The sequence below is a fragment of the Erinaceus europaeus genome, chromosome 22, assembly GCF_950295315.1.
Source record: "Erinaceus europaeus chromosome 22, mEriEur2.1, whole genome shotgun sequence".
Classification (NCBI taxonomy): Eukaryota; Metazoa; Chordata; class Mammalia; order Eulipotyphla; family Erinaceidae; genus Erinaceus; species Erinaceus europaeus.
In genome coordinates this window covers 18161143-18182479 of record NC_080183.1, presented here as the reverse complement: position 1 = coordinate 18182479, position 21337 = coordinate 18161143, and the positions used below count along the sequence as shown (strand labels likewise).

Sequence of the window (21337 nt, the reverse complement as noted above, 5' to 3'; positions counted from 1 at the left end):
CACAACAAAGGGAATTGTCACCAAAACGGAAAGACATTTATATGACATATACCAGATAATGACTAAATTACATAACGAACTCAGTAAGCTCAGCAACAGCAACCCCAGGCACACAGACAGAATCTTCAGCAAAGCAGAAATCCAGAGAACCAGCGGACATTAGAAAATGCTCAAAGTCACTGATTCTCGGAGAAGTGCAGATGAAGACAACAATGAGATGTGCCTTCCGCATGTGAGAATGTTATACGTTAGAAAGCACAGAAGCCAGTGTTAGCAAAGACGGGGGAGGCGGAGCTCGGCTGGGGGAGGACACTTCGACACTGCTGGGGAGAATATAAATTGGTCTAACCCCCGTGAAAAACAGTCTAGAGATTTCCCAGAACACTAGAAATGCCCCCACTCTCCCTATGACCCAGAAATTTCTCTTCTGGATGTTTGTCCAAAGGAAATTAAAGCGCCTATCCAAAGAGAGCTCTGTATACCTATCTTCACAGCAACACATTTGTAATAACCTGAACCTGGGAACAACGCAGATGCCCAATGACAGATGAGCCGTTAAGAAAGATGCGGTGTCAATACTCGGTGGGATACTACTCATCTGTTAAAATATGATATAATCATTTCCTTTGCTTCATCTTTAGTCGGACTTGAAGAGGTCATGGTAAGTGAGATGAGTCAAAAAGAGAAGAACAGATGCCCCCCCAAAAAAAAAATCTCAGTTGTAGGTGAAACTGAAGAAATAAGAAGAGAAAGGAAAAGCACAGAATGAAATTTAGACAAAGGACCCTGGGGAAGACCGGAGTGGGGGCGGGTGTTGAGATCCTGGGACATAGCAATGAAAAAGGGCCCAAGTTGGGGATCAGTGTCCTGCAGATCCCTCTCACTGGGAGATGAGAAGTCGTAGGCATTGGTCAACAACTGCCTTATAAACTGCCCCTCCCCCCACATACATACACACAATGAAATTACGGGATGAAAATAATAGAAAAGGAAAGATAGACTGGGATTAAAGAAGCAGAAGAAGAAGAAACCATTGTGGAGTGTGTAGAAATGCCACAAAGAAATACTCCAATCAGAATATCATATCTTTCAATAAAATTCTTTTTTTTTTTTTTTTACATAATCCAAAGTGAAACATGTCAGGGTGCTGGCTGCTCTGATTTGGTTGAGATCAGCAGGTGTGGGATCATGGATTGACAGAAGCACGCAGGAGAACGAGCCCCGCCACAGAGGTTCCAGGACTGGGGGAAATATGGGTTTTATAGAGAATGGGGAAGGCTCCTGCTGTCTTAGAGTTTAAGAAGGCCATAGATAGTTATTGTTATAGCCAAGTTATACGCAGATTTGGTGCACTTTGAAAATCCCATTGTTAGGATAAACCTTACTGTGATTTATGTCCTTTAATGTTGTACGTTATATAGTGACACAACCAGTTGCTTCTGGTCTCCCTGGTCTGAGATTATAGGTGACTCAATATTTCAAAGAAAAAGGTCTTTATCAACAATTTAAGTCTGCTGTTAAAATTCAAGTTTAAACCTTAAGCGCTTAGACTGAAGGAATATATACTCAGAACTGGGGTCTATGCATCAAAAGGTTTGAGACATTCAGTCTATTTTCATTGTATTGTTGGTAGCAGTCGTATTACTACTGAAAGCAGATTGAGAATTCAGAGTTTTCATTTTCTCTCAATGATAGTGCAATAGAAGATTTTTCACAGTTGTTAGGTGAACCAGAAGATGGATGTAGATGGACAGAGGTACTCTAGATGCCAATGATGATGATGTTGATTGTAAAAACAACATGTCAGACTTTTGAGTCTTCAAATGATAATATCATACATGAATTTTTGCAAATCCAGTGAGTGAGCAGTGTGTTTCCAAGGACACGCAGTAAATACGTTTCTGTGCTCTGCTTTTTCAACAAGAACTTGATGCAGTATGTTGCATTGCGAACAAGAACCTGGACCCGCCTGTTTTGCTAAGAGAATAATTTCACAGCACTCTTTGATTATCATGTTCGTGCACCAAAATCTACTCCATATGGTCCACAAGTGGGCAGATATTGAAAAAGCATGTTGTGTATGAAAATAATCGGAAGAAAAATACAATACAGACATGAGTATTTTCATTGGATTGACCACTCTAATTGAATACTTCTAAGTTTGAAAGTAATGGAAACTCTCATGACTATGTAGAAAAGAAAGTGGCATTGTCAATTTGTAAAATATTAGAAATGATAAATTGTTTTTATATGTATGTGTTTTAATGACATAATTACAAAAAGACTAAGTCAGAAATTCCCAAACTCAGTATATCATGGAAATAATGTCTGCAAGCAGGAACCAGTATTTACAAGATGGGCAACTTATAGAATCCTGAATGGCAAAGTTGTTTAACATTCCTAACTTCAAAAATCAAGAGACTGTTAACAACATTTTAATTACTAGTACGATTTCTAACAGTTATTTTTGCTCTTTATCCTATGAAATGTTTATCAAATAAATACTTGTAAAATGTCACCCACTGGACCCAGACTGTAAATGATGTATGCTACCATTTACCTGGTCTGATGGTTGAACAAAAATGAATTGTTGCGTTGCAGATTCTGGACACAAGTTACCATTCTCTATTCCCACCCTTTGGCTTGTTGTTGATATGTATTGCGAGTAAATTTCCTGTCCAGCTAGCTCCGTCAAGTAACAGTACAGTTAGCTTGCTAGATCTACTTTCTACTACAAATAGATTGCAAGTTTACATGTTCACAAAGTTTCTTTAAGGCACTGGATCCCCACGTAAGTTGAAGTGGGAGCAAGAAAGTATGTAAGTTAATTTTCTGCATCCTTTTGTGATGTCTGTGTCTGCACCTTTTTAGAAACTATGAGGCTTTTGCCTCTTACCTTTTGACCTTCAACAAAAGTTGAATTGGGGGAAGGGAAGGTCAGGGAAAGCAATTTAAACTACTTGAAATTTGGTCTTTATAAATGGTACTCAAATATCCCGGGAAAATCTGGGAAAACGAAGTCCTCAAAGGAAAAATGGAACACCATTCTCACATAATTTGATCTCATTGTTGCAATTTCATTTTGTTTTAGTTGAAGTGAATTCCAGAACTCCTGACACACCATATTCACTTGACCACATATGGGACCACTCCCAAATCAAATACTAGCAAATTTGAAAGGTATAGTGTCAAGTATATAGGGACTAGATGACTGAGAAATAATGGCGGCACCAGACTCAATAAACATGTATTGAGTAACAGTTAAGTGTTAGCACCATAATCTCAAGACTAGTTAAATCATAGCCACTATACTAAAAAGTCTTAATTTAATGAGGAAAATGGCAGTTAATGAAATTTGTAATATACATGTGTCAATACTAATTGCCATGATTTATTCTCACTCCACCACCACCACCACCCCCCAAATGCTAGAGTTAAATGTAGTTATCCTCACCTGAGTGAAGTCTGATGCTATGATGTCTTTAATTTGCATCGAGTGGGTACATAGGAAATTCGTGCAGAATAAATGTCCTATCCTGTTTCTTAGTAATAGTTGCTATAAATTCTGCCCGTTTTTAAGTATATTTTTCTAGAGTTTCTATAACTTTAAATGTATATAGTCAATGCTTATGGCTATTTCTGTGGTGTGTGCGTGTGTGTGGTATTTGTTCATTTTGACTGAATATGTTAAAATGAAATAGAGGGAGAGAAGCTAAGTTGAAATTTTCAAATTATTTTGGCAAGGCCAACTTCTTTTCATGCTAATCACCAGGCCACAAAGCTTCAATGTTGTCCAGCTGAATGAATGCAGGGCTTTCATTTGGAGAACAGAAGGGAGGGAAACAGACCTTTCTAGTAATTGAAGTTTTAGGAAAACAATTGGTCGTGGCAAATGCTAGGAATGAATCTGCTCACCATATAATCCTGTCAACTGTATTCTGTTCACTGGCTTTCACGCATTCTTTCTTTCTCAGCCAGCAGCACGAAAACGCACAAACTTGCTGACTTTATTTAATAAGACCTATTTTGCTCATATACGGACCACCTGGCTATTCTTACTCTCTGCTTCGCCACTGAGGACATAACCTTCACAGAGTTCACCTTTAATTATTAGTGGCTTCAGGACGGGAGTGGGAGTAGCTTCCAAACTGTTTTGTTGTAACTTCAGATGATTGGCACCTTGAACCGGAATATTTTAGAGCCCAGAACTTAGGATTCCTTAAAAGATCATTCCTTTGCGTTTTCTGTGGCTCTAAAATATTCCGGAGAGTCTGTCCATCTGTCTGCGCTGGCAGCAGTTGGCCAGGGGAATGCTTTGTACAAGGTCCAAAAGAGTGTTTCTGAGTGTTCAAGAAAGGATTAGTTACGAAAGGAGACTTTAAAAGGCAGAGTCGATCTCCGTTATTTTTGAAATGAGTCTCATAGCCACGGTGACCAAAATAAAATACCTTGCCTGATTTCTGTTTAGATCTGATCAGCCTGTCAACCCAAAATTCATCCTAATGGGGGGATTAACCGCTCACATGATTTTCCACACCCACCCTCTGTGTGCAGAGCAATGGAAAATGATGAATCTGTCATTCTCTTTGGAGGACAACAGGCCATCTTGTAGAAAGGAAAATACTCCTTTATTTTGAAAACAGAAAAGACTAACTGTCATTTGATGTGGAAAACACCCAAGCAAACAAAAATACCTTTCTTCTATTTTTTTTTCTTCATGCAACTGTTTAGCTTTACTTTCTGCCAGAGAAGAGTGAAGGGGGTTGGACTCCACAGGTGTCCTTGTGTAAAAGCTAACCTTTTCTGTCTATATGTTAAATTATTTTTGCCAGGTTAGCATGCCAGGTTATGGCAAAGCTGACGTGACTTTGTATCTCCTGGTTTTTAAAGAAATTCTATTTACTTTGGATAGAGGCAGAGAGAAATTGGGAGGGCAGAAGAGAGGGAGAAAGGGAAACACCTGCACCACTGCTTTGCCAGCTGTGAAGCTTCTCCCCCGCAGGTCCTCACCTAGCAGCCCCGACGAGGTCACTGTGCGTGGCAAGGTGTGTGCTCTGCGAGGCGCAGTGCCACCCAGCCCCTCTCCTGATTTTGAACCAGTCGTCTTTTCTACGACATCTCGCGACAAGTCCTTAAGTAGAAGGTCACCATCAGCGAGGAATCACATCATTGCAAGACTGGCCAGCTCCTCATGGGGCGCGAGTGCTCCCACACTGCGATCATCCTCTCTGGCATTCTGCTATTCCACTGCAGAATACTGTGCCCCAGGATGGTTCCGTAGCCCCCATGTCCACCTGGTCGATTCCAAATTATATTCCTCCATGAGGATAATTTCTGGAACCATCCGTTCCACCCCGGTTCCATGGCTGCCAGTTCTTAGCAACATTGCCCCGCCAGATATTCATCGGGATGCGGCATCATCTAAGCTCATTTCCCACGTCTACGCTCGACCGGACCTGCCAATATAGGCAGATATCTTCGCCCGCCCTGTCCAACGCTTGACGTCTCGTCACCCAATCTGGTCCCCTACGCCTACACTGAACTTCTCTGTTCCAGTCTCTTGGAAACAGAGCTGGCAGTCAGCTGAGGTAAAGAACAAACACCTCATCACAGACCCCTGCGAGCGTCAACCCGGCTTTGACCTGGCACGTTATGATTGGGCCCTCCTCCATCGCTATCGAACAGGCCATGGCCGGTGCGCCGCTATGTTCCATCGCTGGGGAGCCAGAGACGACCCGAACTGCCCCTGCGGCTCCAGACAGACTATGACCCACATAGTCAACGACTGCCACCTCTCCAGATTCAAAGGAGGTCTCGAAACTTGACATCAGGCTCAACCTGACGTTGTTGACTGGCTACGGAAGAAGGGCAAACGCTAGAAGAAGAAGCGGGAACACTGTCTATGTCATAAAAAGTCTTATTAGAGGAAGTGTCGGGGGTATTTAGAACACGGTCAGAATGTGTGTTCTTGGGCTGTAAGTATGATTTTGGGTAAGATCAAGGGTGTTTGATATGCCATCACTACCTTCGGGAGACCCAGCACAGTCGCCCAGTAATGAAACTCTCCACAAACAACAGCCCTGTCCTCAGGGTTCTTGCTACTCAGTCCCCAGCCATGGAGGAAAGCGTCTCGCTTTTCCATACAACTCTCATATTCTATGTCTTCCCTCGATTACGAACAGGGATGGGGTGTCTATTCTCTTAACAGTACTCAGAGGGTTCTTTTTGAGTATAAAGTAAAACATGTTCATTTTGCTCAAAGCTACCTGAAGGGGCCAGAGACAGAGCTCAGCAGGTAGAGCTCCTGCCTTGCCAAGTGGGACCCAGACTGGAGCCGCACAGTGGTGCTGGGTGGGAGTAGCTCCGTGCTGTGCCGACTCCCCCACGCACTCTGTTCTAACCTGCATGGGAAAAGTAGGCCCGCAATGATGAGAATATGCACATAGGAAGTCCTGGCTCCTCGATATCAACCAACCAATCAATTTAAAGACCTACGTCATTCACAATTAAAACAAAAGCCTTGCTGTGGCCTAAACAGCTCTCCCAGAGCTCATGGCACCAGAGTCGACGCTCTCTGGCAGTACTGCTCTTGGCATCACCTCTAGGAAAATGTCTTAATTAAAACAGACGTTCTAGAGACATTCGGCTTTTTTTTTCCCCTTTTGTTGCCCTTGTTTATGATCGTTGTTGTTATCGATGTCATTGTTGGACAGGACAGAGAGAAATGGAGAGAGGAGGGGAAGACAGAGGGGGAGAGAAAGACAGACACCTGCAGACCTGCTTCACCGCCTGTGAAGCAACTTTCCCTGCAGGTGGGGAGCCGGGGGCTCGAACCGGGATCCTTACGCCAGTCCTTGTGCTTTGTGCCACCTGCGCTTAACCCGCTGCACCACAGCCCGGCCATTCTGGGAATATTTGCAAATTGAATATATGAATAACAACCTTCATTGAATGAAAGTCATTTCTTTATTCAAGAAGCAGTCACTGAACCTCTCATGTACCTCTTCTGTGGCAGACACTGAGGGGAGCCGGGGTAAGAGGGTAGGTGCATAAAAAGAAGACAGACATTCCTACCTTCATGATCCCTCTGACGAGTGTGGCAAAAAGAAGCAGAGGATAGTTTGCTTCCCGGAACCGGTAAAGGCAGAGCAGTGCTCCTAAGGAAGAAAAAGAGAAAAGCTTAACCAATTTATTTAATATTTCTACATGTCACTAAATGTCAATTTTACAATTAAAAAATACAGTGCATAGAGGGTGGGTGGTGGTGCACCTGGTTGCGCGCACACATTACAATGTACACGGTCCCAGGTTCAAGCCCCTGGTCCCCACTTGCAGGGGGTAGCTTTAAAAGCAGGGAACAGTGCCGCAGATGTCTCTCACTGTCTCTTCCTTCCATCTCAATTTCCATCTGTCTCTAATAAATAAGTAAGTAAGTATGTATGCTTAATTAAACAAAAACAGAGTACATGACCCAGATTCAATCCCAGCCTCCACCACCATGAACAAAGTTTTGCCTCTGTGGTCTCTCCTCTCTCTCCTCTCTCTCCTCTCTCTCTCTCCTCTCTCTCTCTCTCTCTCTCTCTCTCTCTCCCTCCCTCCCTCCCTCCCTCTCCCTCTCTCTCCTCTTGTCTCTATTAAAATAGAAACTATGAAATAAAGATAGACCCAACTGAAGTTATATTTAAGAAGTCAGCGTGTATGTAAGGTGCTACAACATACACGCTGACATCGCTGAGAGAAGTGTATTAGTGTGTGTGCTCTTTTAAAACTATGTACTTACGAAAGATGGACAGAGACACTGCCACAGTATTGATGGTAGGCTCTAGCTGGTGGGTATATGGGTGATCTCTAATTTCTTTCAGATTTCCAGCTTACTCGAAAATGCTCATGATGTTGGGGGGAAAGGTATCAACCTGGTAAGGAGACTAGAGGAAGGATTCCCCACGGAGGGCACAGTATGTACCAAAGAGGTTTATGTGCCGCTAAACTTGTCTGACTGTGAAGTCTTAGACCGTGTCTGTAGGACAGTGCATGTGTTTTAAGTATAAAATACGTTTCTAAGGAAGTCTGCCTTGTTTGTACTTTATACCCTGTTGGCTAGTTTTTATTAGCTGTAATTTCAGCTTGCCACTGACCTCTTTATTTTTGTTTGAAAGTTCCCAGAGTTGACAGTCCCTCACAGAATCAGCATCTTTTTAAAATACCTGCAATTTGCAAAGTCCTTAACAATTTTCAGTGCACTTTCCCATTACTCGATAATCACAGCTCAGCTGTGAGTGGAGACTATCATTATTTATGCCCATTTTGCAAATAAAAGGCTGAAGCTTGGAAGGATGGGGGAAAGTGATATTCACCAGTCTACACAATACAAGTAAGTAACAGTGCTGGAGCTGTGACCACTGAGGAACGGGGCCGGGCGGGGTGCACCGGTTCAGCTCACGCAGCACTAACAGGTCAGAGCAGCACCCACCCCCGGCCGCCAGGGCTGTTTGTCAGCCATCTTGGAACATTGCTGGGATCAGTAAACCCAGAAGCATAATTTTGGACAAATCATCTTTAAATTTATGAGAATGTTTTCAGTTGTAAGAAATTGATGTCACAGAAAGTAGATATATGCATCAGAAGACTGTCCTCGTCACACAGTTCTAAGGACCTGACTGTCGGTCAACATACAGACAATTCCAGTTAGTCCTCATTGGAGTTTGCATGTTATTTCTCCTTTATATTAGGAATGGAAAGAAAAAAATATTGAAAGAAGAAATTTTGAGAAGAAGAAATAGTCTGCATTGCTTCCTCTGCTCTCCTTTTTCTGTTAACTCGTTTTTTTTTCTTTTATCATTTTATCGGAACGTTAATTGTTTATAATACAGTTGTTGACACATGAGTACAATATGTGTTTATTTATTCTTGGATAGAGGCAGAGAGAAATTGAGAGGGGAGGAGGAGGGAGAGAGGGAGAGAGAGACCTGCAGCCCTGCTTCACCATGTCTGAAGTTCCCACCCCTGCAGGTGGGGACCAGAGGCTTGAACCAAGGTCCTTGACCAGATGCGCTTAACCTGACCCCCAAATAAGGACAGTTTCTCATCTTCCCATGACAGGTGGCTGCAAGACACTTCTACCCCCGACGCAGCTCCTTTACCACCACCAAGACCCCAAAGCCCTTACCTCCAGTCAGTCCCCTTCTCTGCCCTTGCCTGGGACTCAGTGTTATTGAGAAGAGGATTGATCGCCCAATTAACCTATCACTACGATCACGTGTTGACTACAGTTCGTAATTTGTTATCTCCAAAGATAAGAAAGCAGAAAATCTGGAATGGTAGAATCAATTGGCATTACATAATTTTTCACTTCAATAAATCATTACTAATGAAACCTAGATAATACCTCGAAAAACCTTCTTTACCCAAAACTTCAGTGAAGTGCTCTGCTGCTGTCCCATTTGGTCCCAGCAAGCGTCTTATACCATTTGGATGAAAGGAGGGGCCTGTGAAGCTGATACAGCTGTGCTGGATCGAATCACCGCAAATGAAAAGGCAGTCTGTTCCTTTTATGATCTCACCCTTCCTCTCCTTGAAACTTGTTAACTCAGTTCCTTTTACCATCTTTCAGCCATTTGTCAAGAAAGTTCTGCAGTGGACCTCTTTCCAAATGAAACAGAATTGCATTTTTCAACCCAAATAAGCTGTTTCATATCCATGTTTATTTAACATCTGTACCAAGCCAAAAACATGCACGCTTATTTAAAAAAGATATATATTTATTTATCATCTAAACCTCAAAGCCTGTGATTTCAGCAGCACTAAAATAAAATGGTAGTCATTGTACACTTAGAAGCAAATAGGTACATGTATTTTTTTTTTCCACAAAGAGAATTGTATTTACTAAAAGTACACCTATGATCGAATCTGTTTTGTAAGTTTTCACTTCAGGACACAGGAATCTAAGAGCTTTTCTGCCTACTGATTGCTACTGCTTCTGCTGTCATGTTGTATTATTCAATTCCGCTGTAGTCTGAAACAAAGGCACCACAGAGGAAAAATGGACTTTGGACAAATGCAGAGCAGCTGAACTCCATGGCGGGCGGTTTGATGTGTGCATATGTGGGGGATTTCGGAACAGTAAACTGGCAGTTTATTCTTTGCCCTTTTCATCAGATACTGAGGCACACCTGTAGGCAGAAAAGCCACAGAGCCTAATAGGCAGGATTTAGAGTTTCACTCTTATTTCTGCCAATTGATCTTGCCCTTAGGTTAGAGAAAATAAATGAAATATATATATATTTCTAGAGACCAGGACTATTTGTGCAGTCCCCCAACATTTATTGAAGGAACTCAAACAGCTACTGCTAGTGTGCCTTAATTGTGCTGGCACCGTCCAAGAACAGGTGGCACTAGTACCTTGATACCAATCTCATGACTGACTTCCATCAACAAAGACTGAACGCATGCTCTTCAGCATGGGCACGATGAAATTCTTCCCAGCCTCATCTTAATCCTTCCTGTCTGGAAATGAGCCCGTCAAGGACATAGCTCCCAAATGCGAACTGTGAGGAGAGTGACCAAGTAGCGAGGGTTAGGCATTTACGACAAAGCACTCAGTGTGCCAGTTTCTAGGTGCTATCGTTTTAGTTGGTGATTTACCCTGAAAATATTTACTGTGCGAGAACACTGTCATTCCTGCGTCCAGATGACTTGCTTTTATATCCAAATTTCGGTGGCATTTAAGTGTGGAGAGGTAATTTACATTTTGTTCCTTAGTTGCCTCATCTGTAGAATGGAAATAATGCTCCTAGTCACACTATACTGTGGTAAAAGGATCAAGAAGTAAATTCAAAACTGAGTTACACTCTTAGGACTCACGCATTGATCACTGCTCAGAAACTAATGGAAGTTCAGCTCCTTCAACGGCTGAGCTAAACTATCATACACAGCCTCTCGGCACTTTATGAAATGGATTCACAGTTGCTCATTTCCCTTTGGCTTCATTTTTGACAAAGTACAGTATTTTGCAACATTTTCAGAAGAATGTCTTAATTCCTTTGTGAACATCTGATTTAGCTCTTCCGGAAAAAAGTGATTCAAGAAAATTAAAAACAAATTAAACACCTGCCATTAATAGTTAAAGAATTACAAAATCTCCCTCACTTTTCACAAGGTAACTTGCTTTAGGGATAGGAATTAACATGCTGTAAGTCTTTTCGGCACCTTTGAAATTCAACAAGTTCCTTATTTTGCGACTTGTATTTGCTAATGGATTTTGTCTCTCCAGCACTGCTCGCTTCTGAAGAAAAGTGAACTTGAAATGACATAGTCTATGATGACTCTAATTACAGAGACGCAGCCATTAGAATAAGCATCCAAAATATCACAAAGCAGTCAAAGCAAATCAGTATGTGAAAGCATAAGAAAAACATTCCTACTATTACCTGGTGGAACGGAAATATTGCACAAAATGATTTGTATAACATTCTATAGTTGCAGTGATAAGGAGATCATCTTCTCATTAAAAAAACAAATTTTACATACTTAACTCATTCAGAGGATGTTTTAGAAATGAGAAAATTCTGTAGAATGAAAAAAGGAAGTAGAAGTTTTAACTAAATCTATTGGAATCCTTGTTTATGAACAGTATTTTTTTCTTTTCTCCAGGGTTATTGCTGGGCTCGGTGCCTGCACCATGAATCCACCGCTCCTGGAGGCCATTTTCCCCCCTTTTGTTGCCCTTGTTGTGGTTATTATTATTACCATTTTTGATGTGTTGTTGGATAGGACAGAGAGAAATGGAGAGAGGAGGGGAAGACAGAGAGGAGGAGAGAAAGACAGACACCTGCAGACCTGCCTCACCGCCTGTGAAGCGACTCCCCTGCAGGTGGGGAGCCGGGGGCTTGAACCGGGATCCCTACGCCGGTCCTTGTGCTTTGCGCCATGTGCACTTAACTCACTGCGCCACCGCCCGACCCCCATGAACAGTTTTTTAAATGTTGCTGTAAAATCACCATGGTATTATATTTGTATTGTATTGTCCAAGAACCAATATAATGGGGGAAAGAAAAAAAGAACCCTTACTCTCAGGACTTCAATGAAATGTAGCATATATGATGGCGAAAGCTACTTCCTCTGCTAAGTGTGCATGCTGGAGTCTATCATGAAAAATGCATCATTTTGACTGATCTTTCCTACACATGAAAAAATTAAATGAAGCCATTTAAAATGCATTTAAGTGAGCACATGCGGCAAAAAGACTCACAATCATATAAATGTTAAGCAGAAGGAACAAAGTACTAAATCTTTTAAATGGAACTTGAAAAGGAAGGTTTTATGAACTAGAAGTTGCTACTACACATACAACTTCCAACCTCAGAACGGTGAAGTAAGAGAGTTTCTACTGTATTCTCAAATAGCGCATTATAGGGAAAAAAGCACGGAGAAAAAGCAGCAGTGGTTTCCATGTTGACAAGTAGAAGACAAATGTTACTCCATGGTGAGCAACACTGAAAACAAGTGGGAACGTGACTCAGAAGAGAGAAGGTGAAAGAAACCCAAGTCCTATCGAGCAGATGGCTCATGGGATTCTGCAGAGAATCGGAGGTACCAATCTCTGCAGAGAAAGAGTGTGGAAATAACTATACTGAAAATGTCTATGAAGATTTAACTCTTGTCTTCATTCCTGTCCCAACACAGACCATTTAGAAGACCTAATCATAAACTCTGGAGATTTGAATTAGAGAGCAAAATAGTTGGGTGGGGTTGGGTTGAGAAAGGGATGGTGAAACAGGAAGAGAGGTGAAAGTGTGTACAGCAAGTAACGGGTGCACCACTTGTGAATGTTGAGCTCCAGAGAAATGGAACTCGTCCTCTGAAAGGAGACCCCGCACACTCCTAATTTCGAGCCTTCCCCATACCACCAAAAAAAAAAAAAAAAAAAAGACCACCTGATAAGTCTCTGTTAAATAATCCTCATAATATTTCAACAAGGAATGCTTTGTGAGGCATTTGTAACTAGCAAATACTGAAATTGCATGACCTAGCATGATGGAGGCTGCTGTCTCAGGAAGTTCAGTGGAGTGGCTTACTCTCTATGCAATAACGGTGCCCTCTGGAGTTTCCAGGACCGTCAAGGTGGGGACTGAGATGGAATCCGTAGGCTTTTAACCGTCTCAGCATCACTGACACTCATAATCTGGTGTCAGAGCCACTCAAAAGGGAGTGGTAGGGATTACCTGGGAACCACTAAGGTCTCCACTGTCTGTGCAAAACGACGTCCAGGATCTTGCGAGACTGTTTACAATCTCTTCACTCAGCAGACATGGACATGGGACTTTATTCCTTTCATTGAATGGCTAAAGATTAATCTCTTCACGCAGCAGACAGGGACATGGGACTTTATTCCTTTCATTGAATGGCTGAGATTAATCTCTTCACGCAGCAGACAGGGACATGGGACTTTATTCCTTTCATTGAATGGCTGAGATTCATTCTTAATTTAAAAACTAGTATCAGCTCCCTGCCCAGTCATATGAAGATACCGTGCCAGGACTCATAGTGCATATGGTCTCACGATCATCATAGCGTTTCATCTCTCGTTTCATATTGGCTTTGAGAAAGCTTTCAGACCGTTCCTTTTTAGATTGTTGTGTGCACATCAGGGGCCAGCGGGTCAAAGGCTGTACACATATTGACTCATAATCATCAGGGTCTTGTATCCCTATCACAAATATTTAATTTCAGGCACTCTTCCTGAAGTCTTTTCAGAGATCCCTTTTTCCTTCTTTGAAACTAAAATAATTATGTGAGAACTCTTCTTTTTGAGGTGACAACATGTGAAGAGTTCTTATATTGTCTCTAGATAAGTGACTGCAAGTTCAGTATTAGTTGCAGTTTATTTCTGATGTTCACTGAAACAGGTTTATAAATTAGCATTAATATACAGTGCTCTGTAGAAAGTTTCGTAGCTTACCAGTTGAAAGCCAGAGTTTCTATATGTCAGCCTTAGAGATACATCGAATCTGCTTTTTTTGAAAAGAATAAGTCTTCTGATTTTCAAATAGTATATTTATTTTAGAAATAATGTTATGTCTGTTTTTGTTAAATCTGGAACTGGAGCTTTTTATATCAATGGTACAACTGCTCTGTGATAGTTAAGATTCTGGGAGTTTTAATCAATTTTTTATAATGTTTGCTTTCTACTCCAGAGTACGCGAGTGGCCTTGGACCATCTGGAGTCTGTGCCTGAGAAACTGAGCATACTTGAAGACTTCAAAGACATCAGAGTGAGCTCGAGTGGGCTTGTCTTTCTGAGTATTTTCATCTGAGTGAGAACATTTGACACCCTCCTGATGTGCAAAGGAAATTATAGGGAAGAAGGAAAGACCAAAAATCATGGGGGACTCTTAGCACTCTGCCTTACCAGAACTTATTGACATGCATGAAATCGGGGTAGAAATTAATGGAACTTACATTTTTGCACAAGACAGGAAAATAGAGATGTTTTCCTTACTACTAAATGTTCATCTGCAACTCTAGCGGTTTAAATGAAATCTCGAAAAGAAGGGCAGGTTGTATTGACAGTAGGTAACGTGTTCAGCAGCAGCTTTGCTCTGTGAACTATATTCATGTTTAATGTATTTTTAATTTTTATTTGTTTATTTGTTTATTTATTTGCCTTTTGCTGTCCTTGTTGTTTTTTATCATTGTAGTTATTATTGCTGTTGTTGTTATCGTTGTTGAATAGGACAGAGAGAAATGGAGAGAGGAGGGGAAGACAGAGAGGGGGAGAGAAAGACAGACACCTGCAGACCTGCTTCAGCGCCTGGGAAGCGACTCCCCTGCAGGTGGGGAGCCGGGGGCTCGAACCGGGATCCTTCCGCCAGTCTGTCCTTGTGCTTTGCGCCACGTGTGCTTAACCCGCTGCGCTACCGCCCAACTCCCGAACTATATTCATTTTTAACTACAGACTTTCAGAGTAGTTTGTTTCAGCGATCTGTATGGCATTACAGAGTGCCCCTGCACTGGGATGCATGAGTTCAAATTTAAGTTTTAAACTTAATATCCCATACCACTTATTGATAGAAGCCTAGCTGCAAAGCATTTCAGTATCGAGTCAGTTGATCACACACAGGGATTTGCCCGCTGTAGTTTTTCTAAGTTCTTCATAGAGGAAAGAGGAAAGCTGCTCACTGACAGATAAGGCCCAGGCCAGAAGAGAGCTCACAGGTCCCCTAGGAATGTCCACGTGATAGACACTCAGTGATTTTTAGTTTCTTGACCTTACATGACTGAAAGCAGCAATAGTGTGAATATTTTTGAAGAAAAATCATTTTACCTTGACTTTAAAATGAAGCTTGTGTTAGACTTAGGCTCTGTTGATATGTCCCATCATTTGAGCATCTCGTCTAGATGTGTTTGTGTGTGGGGTCCAAGTTACGGTGACACCTTCGGAAATCCAAACTATTAATGAAAGAAAACAAGTGTTTCTATCTATTAGCCTAATGTTTGACTTTTTTATTTTCTTTTAATGCACTGCCAGAGAATGTATCCAGGTTCTCACACATGTGTGATACCACTAGCTTCCACTAGCCAGTTTTATCTTTTCTCGTTTAAAGACAGAGGCAGAGAGAAGAGACACCTCAGCCCTCCATGAACATGTGTGGCGCTCCCCAGGCGGCTCAGAGTGCTGCCTAGTGGTGCTGATGTTGAGACTGAGAGCTCTTTGTCTCATGATCTGGTTATATGTTTGCTATCTGAATCCCTATCAAAAACCATAGACCGCTGACTAAGATGAAGTGCTTTCTGTGTGGCCCAGTGTGACTAGGACTCAGTATATCACACTCAGATCTGTCCGTCCTTCCACAAGTCATCTCTTTGAATCAGGGACAAACTAGAGGTCTTGGAAGTATTTGTCAATGAGAAACAAGAGACTTGTGCGAACGCAGAATGAGAAAATTCAGCCTCCAATGACAGTTTACTTTTTTTCCCCGCTCCCAGTCTCTATTAAGCAAAATATATGTAACTGCAATTGAAGAGCTATGTTCTCCACTTGACCATATTTTGTCACACGGGCTAGTGCTTATCTGTAAAAGTTTGAATTATATATGCATACACATTAGATATCTATCTGATGGAATTTTAAGGAGAATATTTTTCAATGTTTACATTTGTGCTTTTTTTTGGTGGTGCAGGGGATTGAACCTGGGCTTTTCTTTTATAAAAATGAGTTTGGGATTCTAATACTCCTTCTAGTTTGAACATACAGCAAGTTCCTTGGGAATGCTTGAGGAACTAAATCTATTAGATGTTTTTTTTCTTAAATGCAAACCCAGTTGCTTAACATCACTGTGATTTTTTTTCCCAATTCAATATAGACAGTGTCTAAGCAATTGGCTGTAGTGTCTGCTGGGTTCCACTGCCTTCCCATGAAGAGGGAGGCAGGAGGAAGCAGAAAGATAAGCCCTAGAAAATTGTGCTTTATTTTTTTTAGTAACTGACTTTTTGTACTTTTGAAAGCAGGTGAGATTTCCTGCTTTCCAAATCTTCTAGACTTTTTAAATATGTAGTTAGAATGGTGTTTAAGAATGAGTAAGTAACGGGGCTTCTAGTTTTCAATATAATAGTCATGTTTTCCCAGATGAGAATATTTGGATACCAAGTACCAGTGCAAACTGAGGCCAGACAAGTAACTCAGTAAAAGACCTTGCATGCCTAAGGCCTTGGGTTCAATCCCTGGCACTGCATAAAACCAAGAAAGACCAGTGCTCACCAGTTGAAAGTGTTCATGTCCAATCTTTGGACCATTTATTTGGTTTTTTGAGTCTTTAGCTCTTAGATGAAAAAATGTATGTTGTTTCAGACCAGCTTGAGAACTATTTGTTAAAAAGAATGCAACTAACTTGCGAGTCCTAGTTTTTTTTTTCTTCCTTTCTTTCTTTCTTTCTTTCTTTCTTTCTTTCTTTCTCTCTCTCTCTCTCTCTTTTCCCTTTCTTCCTAATTTATTAGATAGGAAATAGAGAAATTGAGAGGTGGGATAGAGAGAGAGACTGAGAAAGATAAGACACCTACAGACCTGCTTCACCACTTGGGAAGCAGACCCCCCCCCCCAGCAAGTGGTGGGCAAGACAGAAACCTGGACCCTTGCTCATTGTAACATATGCCCCTAACGGGGGACACCACTGCCCAGCCCCTTCCCCATTTTCAGTTATAAAGAAGCATTCAAAGTAATGATTTTGTTATTTATACATGAGGGACCTAAGATTCTCCTATGTATCTCAAATACCTGTGATTGTTTAGTACCTACATATTGATTCTCTCTTGTTCTGAAGCCCTGCCTTTTCTCTTGTTTGTCTTTGCAGGGCTCTCAGAGTTTATCGGAAAGAATTGATAGGAGATCCTCTAAGTACAGAGTTCACAGAGATTCTCTTCAGCAGTGCCGAGACGACAAGTACAGAATCAAAAACTTCAAAGTAATGCCCTTTCTGTGTGTTTCCAGTCTCTGAGCACTATTCATGTTTATGGCAACAGCCTGCCTATCAGTTCCTACAGGGTTTGTTGCAAAGATATCTGTAAATGAATTTCCATAACAGGGGAAGTAGGTTTTCAGTTTTGTTTGTTTTGCAACAAAGACTAAAATATCAAATGTTTGTGTTTATGACTTCAGAACTAATCTGGAAGTCTATGCCAGTGTGGCCAGGCTCCTCTTGACACTTGAGGTCCCCAGCAGATATATATATTCTACTTTATAAATGACCATCTGGGCCTGGTCATTCTTTCCCTGAGTTTGTGAGCTCCATAATGATGCTTCGGCATACGGTGTGTTAAAGTGGAACCAACAGAGGCAACTGGGAAGACCTGGCCACATTGCCCAAATGTCCACTCTTTCCTGCAATCTGGAATAGCCACCTAGCATCTGGGTGATTTAAAGTTTAGTTGATTCTAAGCTGTAACCTGGGCCAGTTACATCTTTGTTGCAGAAACTGTTCTATGCAATATACATACATATATATATATTGAATTGTTAGAAAATTCTGAAATATTTCTTCAATGTGTTGCTATGCAGAAATACATATTTCTCTGACAACTACATATAATTATCAGTATGTTTACATACAGCGATTCAACATATTATATATTTATCAATAATTTACTATAATATATAATTATGTTATTTACATATTATTTATTTTTTTAAGCCAGAGCACCACTCAGTTCTGACTTAAATGGTGCTGGGAATTGAACCTGGGAGCTCAGAGCCTCAGGCATGAAAGTCCTTTGCAGACCCATCATGCCCTCTGCCCAGCCCTTACATCATAACATTTTCAGAGCGGCATTCCCAGGGCCTACTCACTAGATGCCAGCAGCATCTCCAGTCCTGACTTGGGACACACAAAAATGTCCCCAGATGTGTCAGACAGCCTCCCAGAGAGCAAGGCCGTTACTCCCACTGAGGACACTAACCTGGAGAAAACCCATTTCAGTGGAATAGTCCAGAACAATTTGGGGGAAGGGGCTAAAGGGCTTTTTTGCTTTTTAATATTCTTACAAACTTTGCCTAAGCATGAATATTCATTATGCTGTGTATGCTCACTCATTACAGACAAGCATCATTATCCCTCACGCCAGTCCTTACGCTTTGCGCCACACGCGCTTAACCCGCTGTGCTACCGCCCGACTCAAGCATCATTATTCCTAAGAAGCTTCATTCCCCCTCTGAATATAATTGAATAGAGTGCTCAGCGGACATAAAGACTGCTTATTTCCACATTCCTCTGTAGCAAGCTGAAGATGAGCACACGCTGCCTCCCCCACCCCAAACAACAGGACCCCCACAGCTAGGCCCTGTCAAGGGTGGCTTTGCTGTGACTCTGTCCCTTTTTACTTCATTACATAGACTTGTATTATTAATTGCAGTAGCAGCCATCTTTTCTTAAAGGGCAATTTAAAAAAATTGATTAGTGAACTAATAATGATTAACAGATTGTAAGGGAACAGGGGTATAATTCCACACAATTCCCACCATCAGAGTTCTGTATTCCACCCTCTCCATTGGAAACCTTACCTGTTCTTTATCCTTCTGGTTATATGGACCCAAGTCCTTGTGGGATACAGAAGGGGGGAGGTCTGGCTTCTGTCATTGCTTCTCCGCTGGACATGGGTGTTGGCAGGTGGATCCACACCCCCGGCCTGTCTCTGTCTTTCCCTAGTGGGGCAGGGCTCTGGGGAGGGGAGGCTCCAGGACACATGGGTGAGGGCATCTGCCCAGGGAAGTCAGGTTGGAATCATAGTAGTGTCTGCAATTTGGTAACTGAAAGGCTGTAAGATATAAAGCAGGACACAGTGTTAACGGAAATTCAAAGGTAAGAATAGAGCAGATGAAATTAGGGGTCTTTGGGTAGGAAGAAACTAGGAAATCTTATTTAGGTACGTTCCAAGGGGCCCATGACTTTAGTAATTTTTGCCTGAGCCTGAAAGCTACTATGGACAAGGACTAAAAATATTGTCTGGGAAGATGGTGTCAGAGTTGAGAGTAGGGCTAGAAAGCTGGATTATGGAAAAGAGTAATTTTCTTTTTTTTTTTTTAACTTTTATTTATAAAATGGAAGTATTGACAAGACCATAGGATAAGAGGAGTGTCTAATCCCCTCCCCTGACAGCTTTCCTATTCTTTATCCCTCTGGGAGTGTGGACCCAGGATCATTGTGGGATGCAGAAGGTGGAAGGTCTGGCTTCTGTAATTGCTTCCCAGATGAACATTCGCATTGGCAGGTGGATCCACACTCCCAGCCTGTCTCTCTCCTTCCCTAGTGGGCCAGGGCTCTGGGGAGGTGGGGCTCCAGGACGCATTGGTGGGGTCGTCTGTCTAGGAAAGTCAGGTTGGCATCATGCTAGCATCTGGAACCTGTTGGCTGAAAAAGAGTTAAGATACAAAGCCATACAAATTGTTAACTAATCATGAACCTAAAGGCAAAAACATTACAGATGAAGATTTAGGGTCTCCGTTTTGGAAAAAGCTAGTAGGTCTATTTTAGGTATAATCCAAGGGGCCCATGACTTTACTAGTTGTTGCCTGAGCCTGACATCTAACATGCAGGTGGATCCAGGTTATTGTCTGGGTAGATGGTGTCATAGTTGGAAAAAGGACAGAAAGCCAGATCAGGGAAGAGAGTAGCTCCCAAATATGGGGAAGTATATGAATCCTGTTAACTGTAAACCCCATCGATTTGATCTGGGGCAGGGAAGAGAGCAATTTTTTAAATTTATTCCCTTTTGTTTCCTTTGTTGTTTTATTGTTGTAGTTATTATTGTTATTGATGTCATCGCTGTTGGATAGGACAGGGAGAAATGGAGAGAGGAGGGAAAGACAGAGAGGGGGAGAGAAAGACAGACACCTGCAGACCTGCTTCACCACTTGTGAAGTGACTCCCCTGCAGGTGGGGAGCCAGGGGCTCGATCCGGGATCCTTACGTGGGTCCTTGCGCTTCGTGCCACATGCACTTAACCCGCTGCACTACTGCTGGACTCCCGGAAGAGAGTAATTTTAAATTCACTATTGTCTTCCAAGATTCCCAGCAGGGCCCATGAACTCGAGCACTTCTCTGCCACTTAAAGAAATTCTGCTAGTCATGAATGAACGGAAACAAACAGCTTGGGCAACAGTAGCTGATAATGTCAAGTATTCATCATCAGAACAAGCCGTATAACCCATTCTGTCTGTAGATGTCACGCAGCTTATATGCATCTCCTTGTTCACCCTCTCAGCAGCTCTGTTGGGTTGGTGTCACTACTTTTCTGCTTTTACCATTGAAGTTAACAATGCTATTGAGCAGTTAAGTGGTTAAGGATCTTAAACCTTGTTTGTTTGTTTGTTTTTCCCTCCAGAGCACTGCTCTGCTCTGGTCTATGGAGATACAGGGATTGAACCTGGGACCTCAGAGCCTCAGACATGAGAGTCTGTTTACATAACCATTATGCTCTACCCTCCCTTTTATGTCACCAAATGCAATGCTATAATTTTACTTTGGGTTCAAAAAGGTCTAGGTGCAAATGGAACAATTTACAAATTATTTTCAGATATAGTAGTGTTTGCTATCATCTGAGTCAGTGCTGTCAGGAACTACTATGAATCAGTGCGATTTCCATAACAGGATATGGCTAAGCTCTGAACGTTTAACTTCTTCAGCGAGCAATGCCATTGGAGTTCACTGCTGAAGAGGAGATCAGGCTTGGTTTGCAGGTGAGGCCAAGACTTAAAAAGATGAGGAAGAAGTTTGAAGATTCTGCAGTCGGCTAGCAAATGTACAGAAGAGGCACACACCTTACCCACTGAGCCCTGAGCTTATGTTGGTTG

The 21337-nt window shown here is 41.9% G+C and overlaps 1 protein-coding gene and 1 long non-coding RNA gene across 14 annotated transcripts in view; one reads left to right on the top strand and one right to left on the bottom strand.

Annotated features, from left to right (window-relative positions):
• Positions 1-21337, top strand: part of CEP128 (centrosomal protein 128) — a 278921-nt gene that overhangs the window by 238587 nt on the left and 18997 nt on the right. For 8 of the 12 annotated variants that reach the window (XM_060181353.1, XM_060181351.1, XM_060181361.1 and 5 more), the window contains 3 exons: positions 7863-7955; positions 14193-14270; positions 17346-17456. In XM_060181353.1, coding sequence (XP_060037336.1) covers positions 7863-7955; positions 14193-14270; positions 17346-17456 — 282 coding nt within the window. The remainder of the gene's footprint in view (positions 1-7862; positions 7956-14192; positions 14271-17345; positions 17457-21337) is intronic. The other 4 variants (XM_060181362.1, XM_060181360.1, XM_060181357.1 and 1 more) reach the window with 1 other exon arrangement.
• LOC132535459 (uncharacterized) overlaps positions 7042-21337 on the bottom strand; it is an 18600-nt gene continuing 4304 nt past the window's right edge. Inside the window, exons 2-4 of one of the 2 annotated variants that reach the window (XR_009547273.1) lie at positions 19049-19302; positions 15323-15447; positions 7042-7157 (exon numbers count right to left, since the gene is read on the bottom strand). This is a non-coding gene — a long non-coding RNA (uncharacterized LOC132535459). Of the gene's footprint in view, positions 7158-14290; positions 14539-15322; positions 15448-19048; positions 19303-21337 lie in introns of those variants that run through there. The other variant, XR_009547272.1, reaches the window with a different exon arrangement.